Source organism: Lycium ferocissimum, chromosome 2, assembly GCF_029784015.1.
Source record: "Lycium ferocissimum isolate CSIRO_LF1 chromosome 2, AGI_CSIRO_Lferr_CH_V1, whole genome shotgun sequence".
NCBI lineage: Eukaryota > Viridiplantae > Streptophyta > Magnoliopsida > Solanales > Solanaceae > Lycium > Lycium ferocissimum.
The window spans coordinates 38,281,984-38,291,708 of NC_081343.1; the positions used below are offsets into that span (position 1 = coordinate 38,281,984).

A 9,725-nucleotide genomic window follows, 5' to 3' on the forward strand; every position below is an offset into this window, starting at 1 on the left:
ACTGCTAGCATAGATGGCAAGAAGTATGCTTTTGTCATTGTAGATGATTATTCTAGATTTACTTGGTTTATTTTTCTAACTCACAAAGATGAAGCTTTCACTCAATTTGAGATCTTTTGTAGAAGAGTACAACGAGAGAAAGGATAATTTTATCTCAACCATTCACAATGATCATGGAAAAGAATTTGAAAATAGGTCATTTGAAGAATTATGTGCTCAACAAGGCTACACATAAACCTTCTCTTCACCTCGATCTCCTCAACAAAATGGAGTCGTTGAAAGAAAGAATCGATCACTGCAAGATACTGCCCGAACAATGCTGCTTGAACGAGGATTGCTCGATCGCTTCTAGGAAGAAGCGGTGAGTATTGCCTGTCTCATACTAAATCAATGCATATTAAGGGCAATTCAGAAGAAGACTCCTTACGAACTTTGGAAAGGTAAACGATCAAACATAAGCTATTTTCTTCCCTTTGGATGCAAGTGCTTCATCCATAACAATAGAAGTAGACTACTGAAGTATCACACAAAGTAAGAAGATCGAATAATAATCAACTCAAGAAAAAAACTGAAGACAAAACTGCTTCCGAGCCACAACAAATAAATATTCCACTAGAATGGAGAAGTGAAGCCAGTTTTCCAAACGAATTCATTCTTGGGGATCCAAAAGCAAAGATGCAAACCAGATCCTCTCACAGGCCGATGACAGTATTCGCTTTGATATCACAACTGGAACCCAAGAAGTTTGATGAAGCATTAAACGATGACTCCTGGATCAAAGCTATACAGGAAGAACTCGATCAGATTGAAAGAAATCAGGTATGGATATTGGTTCCAGACCCAAAAATGCCTCTGTAATAGGGACAAAATAGGTCTTTTGGAACAAACTTAATGAATTTGGGCAAGTTTTTAGACACAAGGATTGATTTGTAGCTCAAGGCTGCTCCCAGCAAGAAGGTGTTGACTATGATGAGACATTTGCTCCAGTAGTAAGGTTAGAATCTATTCGCATTTTATTAGCACATCCATCCTATAAACGATTTAAACTATTTCAGATGGATGTAAAAAGTGCTTTCTTAAATGGTTTTATTAAAGAAGAATCACTTTTTCAAATTAACAAAGGCTTTGTACGGACTCAAACAGGCTCCCAAAGCCTGGTATGAGTGACTCAGTTCCTTTATATTAGAAAATAATTTTAGATGAGGAAAAATTTACACCACTCTGTTCATTCAGAAATCATCAAATTGCATTTTAATTGCTCAAATATATGTTGATGATATCATTATTGGAAGCTCTAACCCTCTTTTGTGTAAGAATTTTGCTAATCTCATGAAAAGAGAGTTTGAAATAAGTATGATGAGAGAGATAACATTCTTTTTAGGACTGCAAATAAGACAGTCGACTAATGGTACGTTTGTGAGCCAAACAAAGTACACAAAAGAGCTCATAAAAAGGTTTGGATTGGAAAAGGCTGAAGCTTTTGGAACACCTATGAGTCCCTCAAAGTGTCTCGGGACAGATGCTGCAGGAAAGGATGTTGATGAGAAAACCTATCGTGCAATGATAGGATCACTACTTTACCTCACTGCAAGTTGACCAGATATCATGTTCAGCATATGCAAGTGCGGTAGGTTCCAGTCGGCTCCTAAGGAATCACACCTTACTGTAGTAAAACGAATGATTCGATATCTTATTGGCACTTAAGATCTTGGACTATGGTATCCTCACTCTAATAATTTTAACTTATTTGGATATTCAGATGTTGATTTTGCAAGAGTTAAAACAGACAAAAAAAGCACCAGTGGTACTTATCAATTTTGGGAGAATCTCTCATCTCTTGGCATAGCAAAAAGCAAATGTATGTTGCCCTATCAACTACTAAGGTTGAATACTTAGCCTTGGGTAGTTGTGAAACTCAACTACTATGGATGATGCATTAATTAATTGATTATGAATTATCTTATAACTCGGTGCTTATTTTATGTGATAACACTAGTGCAATTAATTTGTCAAAATATAATGTGCATCACTCTAGGGAAAACATATAGATATTAAGCATCATTTTATTCATGATCATGTTGAAAATGGTGATTTTGCATTAGAATTTGTGGATTCTGAAAATCAACTTGCTGATATTTCTACAAAACGCTTATTTGAAGAAAGATTTTATTCTCTTAGGAATAGTCTTGGAATCACTACTTTTCAAGATAGTTAAAGTTTTTTTTTTTTTTCTGTGATTTTGTTTTATTTACTTGCCTTTTTAATTTACCTTTATTTAAGTATATTTTATTTTATTTACTTATCACGTCTTTCAAAGTACAAAATTAAAATGGTATGAATGTACTCTCCACCTCCACTCCCTATCATCATTACGCCGTTTCCCCATAAAACCCTAACCCTTAACATCAGTCACTTCAACTCCTCTCCCAACACAACTATACATCTTCCCACCCCTTCCATATAACACCTCTTTTTCTCACTTGAACCCCTTACTATCTCTCTTCAACCAAACTCACCTCTTAAAAAAAAAAAAACTTAAGATTACTCTTCTCCGCCATGGTTAGGGTCAAAGGTGAAAGCTCCAGGTGCAGGCGAACTAGTAAGACACTACAAAGTCTAACAGGGACTGAAGACCCTGTGACTCTCTCAGAATCCTCAGATGATGAGATCATCGGAACATACCTGAAAAGAAGAGAAGTGTACCTCCTCCCTCAAAATAAAGTGTACTCAAGAAATCAAAAACAGAGGCTTATGATGCATTTGGACCTAAAGACATGCAACTATTTTTGGGGTATACTTAAAGGGCCAGGTATAATCTGTTCAAGAAATGCGCATTGCTACAGGTAGAATTATAAGCCTTGAACAACTCAAAGATCACTATTGCAATGTAAGTTCCTTTTTCAAAGCCCAAAAATTGCCCCTTGTATTTGCACTCTGTGAACCAGAAGTCTTTAAAGAACCTGTCCGAATGTTCTACGCTAATCTTAGGGTTTCTAAAGACAGTGGTGAGCTTGAAACTGTTGTGATGGGTAAAAGAATTGTGGTCAACGATTTTTTGTTTGAAAAGGTCTTTGGTGTGAAATTTTCTGGAAAAGTTGAGTTTATGAAGAATGTGTGGCCTGAAAACTTCGAAGTCTCTCTTGAGGAAGCAAGAGCTTTTGAACCTAACTCCGACTTATCTGATTTGGGACTTACATTCTTTGCTACAACCCTGTTGTCTCGGGTCGGGTCTCTAAGTTCAATCACCAAAGAGATGTTTATGTGTCATATTGCCTGCTCAAGAAATACAAAATCAACTTGGCAAACTGGTTTAAGGAGTACATGCCTGAAAGCGCTCTGGACATATCATCCTCAGTGAGTCTTTCTTACGAATGATCATCTCCCGCATATTGAAAGACCTGATCATTGATCTTATTGATTTTCGACCAATAGAGGTCACCGAAAATATGATCAGCGTGCCTTTGCTAGTATGAACTTTGTGTTTATGGATGATGAGTGGACAAAAAAGGAAGCAGCTAAGGTGAAGATTAAGCCCAAAAGTGCCCCATACTAGCCTGCTACCCCAGACATTCGCCATGAAGTTGTAGAGGTTGAAAGCGACATCTTGCCGCAGTGGAAGGTAGCTTGCAGAAGATTCAAAAGACTCTGGATAAGGTGTCGAGCTCCTCAAAGAAAGTGGGTACCGATGTGGAAAACTGCGGGTCAACATGGAGGGATTACAAACAGAGGGAGTCAAAATTGTCAACCGACTAATATCAAGAGTCGACTCTCTGAACAAGGGAAGCACAACTTCAAACACTGAAACTATTGTGGCTGTTCAGAACTCCTACTCTACTCTCTCCCAAAACATTGAGGCCTCCTACAACTTCTTTTCTGAGAGGGTTATCAACACTCTCAAATATCTCTGGAAAAGGGGGAGCTAATTCTGTGTTTACCTGACTGTTTGGACATCTGTTTTTAAGACTTTTGCTTTTGGTTGTGCTGTTTTGTTAAGACTATGAGGATTGTTTGTGTCCTAACAAACTAGGTGGTCATGCTTAGTTATTAGGATGTTTCTGTGCTTGTGTGCCCTGATAATTCTATGCTATCTATTTGTATATGTGTGTTTTCCTTTCTGATGATGTCAAAGGGGGAGAAAGCACAGCCACCGTCTCAAGGGGAGCATAAATACAATAGCTCAGGGAGTATGATACTCTTCAGGGAAGTAAAATGCCATACTTCTTTTTGGTTGTCATCATTAAAAAAAAGAGATTGTTAGCCTTGATTATTCACATGTGTTAATGTTTTAATGATGTCATTATTACTTTGTAGGAACCAAAAAGGAAGAGGATGGCAGACACATCCATATGGAAAGAAGGAAGATATCCTATGAAGAATCCTTAATCACGGAGAGAGATAAGGAAAACCTAGATAGCAAATCTCCAAGACGTGAAGGAACAGCCGTATAGGAAAATATTAAGAATATCAATCGGGATCAACCAAATAGAAATCAAGTAGCGAGACGGTATGGAACAGTACAAGAAGCGCAAGAGATGACGGAAGCCAACCAATCAATTAGTAAAGATCTCAAGCTTTGAACCATCGAAGGAAAGAAGATATCGAGTAAGATACAAGATTAATCAGTGGATCAATTCAAATCCCTGATTGAGGAAAAACTCCCTTGGGTTACCTTAGAGCGTGCCAATCAGGATCAATCGAATGGAAAGATTGATTCACTGCCTTCTGTCAAGACTTGAAGTAGCCAACTATAAAAGAAGACCTCACGAAACGAAGAAAACCACAACTTCACTTGAGCAAAATATCTATTTATTCTTCTTCTTGTAAAAAGCACTATATTCTGGTAAAGTCTCGTAGTGTTAGAAAAAGAAAAGAGAGGATAGATATAGAAAAAAAAGAAAAGATATGATAGATAGCTATACAGGTAGAGGTTGTCACTAGAGGACAATTGGAAACTGTCCAAATTGGAATGACGGTTCAAGTTGAACCATCTCTGTAATCAAGTTACCATACGGCTCTAAGGAAACCCTTGTAACCCAAGGGGACTGGATTAGGCACCACACCGGTAATCCGAACCAGTATAAAAATCTTTGTGTTCATTAATTTCTGCATTACATTACTTATCTCTTGTTTGTCTACTAACGAAGTTTCTAAGACTTATAGGGAAGTCGATTGTCTAACTTAGTAGTCGACGTACATAATTCAAAAAGGTTTACAATTCACACCACCACCCCTCCTTGTGTTTCAAATACATTGCCTGAAACTCGGACCAAGAATGTTGACTGACAAAATGGTCAGTCTTTGATACCTAATGAGAAGAGTGGGGCTCCCGAAATGCTCTTGGATCTCACTATATTTCTCACCAATATTCTCCATTTTATTTCATCCTTCTTGTTCTGTCTCCTCCTCCTCAGCTTAAAATTTCTGTTCAAATATCAAACTTTTACTAAATTAATATACACATAATAATAATAATAATAATAATAATAATAATAATAATAATAATAATAAAAAATAAAAAAAAAATGAGGAAGTTATCAATCTCCGCTATGTGTTTAGTATGACAAAAGGCATCTTTTAGAAAAATATTTTTTATGAGAGCTATTTTCATGACGTTTGTTATCCAGGAAATGGTTTTCTTCAAGAAAAGAGCAAATTAGCTTTCGTTAATTATATTAAGAACAAAACTTTGTTTCCTTATAACTATTTTTTTTTTAAAACTTCATATTATTTGCTTCAGCAAACTCCACTTTTGTGGGATTATACTGGGTATGTTGTTGTTGTTGTATATTATTTGCTTCAACTAAAACTTATACATTAATATTAATCTTTAGTAGTCAACTTTTTTTGTCAGAACACACTTTAATTTAATTTGTTAATATTACTATTAATACTTAATATAATTGTTTTAAAAGAATATCTTTCACTTGTGAACCAAACACTACAAAAAAAATTCTCAGAAAAATTATTATAGTTAGCACTCCATATAAAGCAGGCAAAAGACAAGTCCAACAAACCTGCATAAAGGAACTCCACAAACATCCGAATTAGCACAAAGGCGAGAATGTAGTTCCAACACTTGCCACATTCTCTTGCAGTGTTTGCAGCCACCACCAACTCTCATTTCACATCCTGCAAAATGACGAATGACCAATTCTAGCCCTTTGCATGCTGAATATTTGCATGGTAGTTGATCCTTTTTCAAGATTTTATCATATGGACCAATGGTTTGACAACCATCTTTGCATATGTGAACCAAAGCTTCCATTGCCTCGTATAGTTGCATGTACACTTTTCTCTCGTTGATTTTTCTTACCCTTTCCTTATCCCTCTGCAAGAAAATTATGAATGATTAAAACTACAAAACACTGACTATATTAAAAAATTTGGTTATTATTAGATCATCACCTAAAACATAACTACAACTAACTATGTATTAAAAATGAAATTAATAACCTCGAAAAAAAAAGTGATTTTTACACTGTATAGCCGTCCACCAAAATAATAGGCTGTAATGTAACTTTTTTGTATATTAATGTATATATACACATAATATACATATTTTATGCATAATTAGTGTATATTTTTCATATAAATGACTAACGGTTGTAATTATTTTTAGTGAATGGCCATATATATAACTTTCTTTAAAACACATGTTACTTGCTAAAACATTGAAGCCATTTACATTGACAGTGCAAACAAATTTTACACTATGATGCAATTTAACATGCTATAGTACGTAATTATTCTATTTTCTAGTCTACCGTATCTGACTTGATACGGAGAATTATATGTTATTACAACTTAATATGATGATCTAAGAAATTGATACACAAAACTTAACAATTTCTTGCTAAAACATGTTAAAAAAACATTAATAGTATGAATATTTTTATATGCTATTAGTGCAAACACGTTAAATCTAATTAGAAAAGAGGAGAGAAAAAAAAAATATCAAAAGGATTTTCAGTTTTAACATCATTTACGATTCTACTTACAATATCCTCATCAATTACAGATTTCAAAATCTGTTTTTCAAGCACTGGGTGACTCTTTTTCATGGCATCCCATCCATCTGTGCCAGAAATAGCCTTGAAATGTTTGAGCATAAAGCGGTGACAGAAGAGGCTAAGCCGAGGGGCATCACATAAAAGTGCAAGCTGAAATATGTCAACCACATTATCCCTAGTTATCAATCCTTTGTCCAGTAGTTGACACTCACATTTTCGCTTTAGATGGGGGATTGCATATGCATGTGAGAGCACCAATACACTCAGTGCATGCTTCTGCATTTTATCTTCTTCAAAGCTGCAAAGTGAAGAATTAATTAAAATCAATAGCTAGTCCTTGTGATTCATGTTGCAAATGTATTGTTCCCTTCATCTTATTTTATGTGATGGTGTTAATTTAACTTGGTATGAAGTTTAAGAAAAAAGAAAGATATTTGAAATTTGTGATAAAATACGTCATAAACATTTGTGTGACTTTAAATCATCTCATTAAGGGGTCGTTCGGTTTGCAGACTAGATTATCTCAGGATTATAGTCTTGGAATTATAATCCTTTGGCTAATTTATCCGACCTGGGAGATGGGATAAAATAATCCCAAGTTCTATGGGATATCCCAAATACCAATCTTATCCCGCTTACCAAACGACCCCTAAGGATAAAATTAAATTAATTTTAAAGTTAAATTATTTCTAAATGTGAAAAGATGTCTTTCTTTTTTAAACGGAGTAAACAAAAATGTCATATAAAATGGGACGGAGAGAGTACCGTTATAGGAAGAATTTAAGTTATAACATATTGACAGCCTAAAAAAATTTTGCATTATCAGTGAATTTTAACTTGTGATAGCACGTTAGTTACTACTTTCTTTACCAAATTACCAATTACTTAATGTTTATTATAGGAATTTACATGTAGTTACAATTATAAATAACTTGATTGTGTAAATATATTTTATACCGTTGGTGCATAAAATTTGAACTCTAAGATGAATAATAACAGTACTATGTTTGATATTTTCAACTGTTGTGGGTTTCGTCTCATTTTATAAAATTGAATTTCTATATCTTCAAGAGAATGTAATTAGATCAACTTGATTGAACTTATATTGTTTTACTGGGCATGCTTCATGAATTTTCAATCATCAATATACACTGGAGCTACAGGAAGGCTCCGTTAAGATATAATTAATTTTAATTAATAATTTTGTGAATCCCCTTGGAAAAATAGTTTAAGGATCTGGAAGCCAGAAATACAAGGAAGGAGTAGACAAATGATATTGAAGGAGAATAAATTTTACCAGGAAGAATACAAGAATCTAATGAAAATTTGAACAGCTTCAGGTGGAACCCCACGTATAGAGATTGATCTCCTATGACCACTCCTACTATGAGCTCTTGACTGTTTCAAATTCAACATACTTTTGAATACTGGAGAAGCCATACTCTGAAATTAAAAAAAAAAAAAAATCAATGCATAGTCTTTCTTGAGTTTAAGTTGCATAAAGAGAGACCATATAAATTTAGTCATACAATTTAGTTAACCAACTACAAATAAGGATCTATCCTAACAATGAATTGGAATTGCACTGTGTAAACTTAAATTTAACACTATTATTAGAACAACTGCTATTGAATCTCAAATTGTGTGTATGTAAGAATTTACCAGAATACTAGCATGTGCATAGATGATGCCACCATTATCTGTATAGATTGAGACATCGGCTCTGTAACCTTCATCAAAGAGGCTATCCCACGTATGCTTCGTAGCAGTAGAAAAAGAGCAATGTGGTGATTTCCTGCTTTTATATGAGTAAGTTGTCAAAGCTACTGGCAATGGAGGTGGATTTGGCAATGTTCTCTCCGGATGAAATCCCTCATTCATCCTATCCATCTGCTGAACTTTTACTTCTGCTACATTATGAGAAGAAACTATTATCGTTAATGGTGAGTCGTTTAACGATAAGTGTTTAGGAAAAGAAGATTGCATAATGATGACTTTATGGTCATATTACTTCTGTATGTGATCCTGGCCTGATAAGATTAGAGTGCTCAAAGTAAGCCAAGTATAGTACACCATCATAAGATTTTAGTTTTATTACGCTAGCATTCGATATTGGAGTAATGATTAATAAAGACAGTAGGATGGATTTGTATTTCGTAGTTAGATGTGAAATTCTTGAATGAAAGACGAACAACAATGAAAGCGGTTGGCAAAGATGTTTTCCTTAATCAAGAAAAATAATGAAGTATAAATTGCAGTGGTATTACCTTCTTGTGTACCAAGCAAAACAACAAAGATGAATTGAAATGGTTTTCAGTTTCTTGGTTCACTCCCCCTCTATGATTTATGGTTGTTTCCCGTGGTTCTTAAAGTACAGTATGGTATGGTACAATATGGTGTTGTATTGTATTGTATTGTCTTGTATTAATAAACATTTATATTTGGATATTTGTATCATTTATTGTGGTTTAATAACATTTGTATTGTTTGGTTTGATTGTATGATCTTTGTATAATAACTTGTAAGTTTACTAAAATACCCTTTCGTTAATTAGAAATTAGTTTATATATATTAATAAAATTCAAGTAAAGAATAAACTAGGAACTTTAAAAAATAAGTAGGGAGTGGGTGGGGGTGGTGGAGGGGTGGGTGGTTGTGGGATGAGGGTGGGGGTGGTGGAGGGGTTGGTGATGTGAGGTGGGTGGTTGTGGGATA

General features: G+C 34.7%; 1 protein-coding gene across 3 annotated transcripts; it reads right to left on the reverse strand.

The window, feature by feature from the left end:
• Positions 1-575: 575 nt before the first annotated feature.
• LOC132036379 (BTB/POZ and TAZ domain-containing protein 4-like) lies at positions 576-9,363 on the reverse strand. Of its 3 annotated transcripts, none has more exons than XM_059426728.1 (6): positions 9,278-9,363; positions 8,673-8,917; positions 8,308-8,453; positions 6,999-7,308; positions 6,015-6,328; positions 576-781 (listed from the first exon to the last, which is right to left on the reverse strand). In XM_059426728.1, the coding sequence occupies exons 2-6, from the start codon at positions 8,898-8,900 to the stop codon at positions 757-759; spliced, it is 1,023 nt and encodes a 340-aa protein (XP_059282711.1). In that variant the 5' UTR covers positions 8,901-8,917; positions 9,278-9,363; the 3' UTR covers positions 576-756. The 3 variants fall into 3 exon arrangements, with proteins under 3 accessions (XP_059282711.1, XP_059282693.1, XP_059282700.1); XM_059426710.1 differs by lacking the exon at positions 576-781 and adding an exon at positions 5,234-5,421; XM_059426717.1 differs by lacking the exon at positions 576-781 and adding an exon at positions 5,234-5,421 and having other exon boundaries at positions 8,673-8,920; positions 9,278-9,357.
• Positions 9,364-9,725: the final 362 nt, after the last annotated feature.

Coding starts and splice junctions, on each gene's coding strand:
- LOC132036379 (XM_059426710.1), bottom strand. CDS start 8,900: ATGGATAGGATGAATGAGGGATTTCATCCGGAGAGAACATTGCCAAAT. Junction 8,454..8,672: donor ATGCACATGCTAGTATTCTG/GTAAATTCTTAC, acceptor TTTTAATTTCAG/AGTATGGCTTCTCCAGTATT. Junction 7,309..8,307: donor AGATTCTTGTATTCTTCCTG/GTAAAATTTATT, acceptor TTCACTTTGCAG/CTTTGAAGAAGATAAAATGC.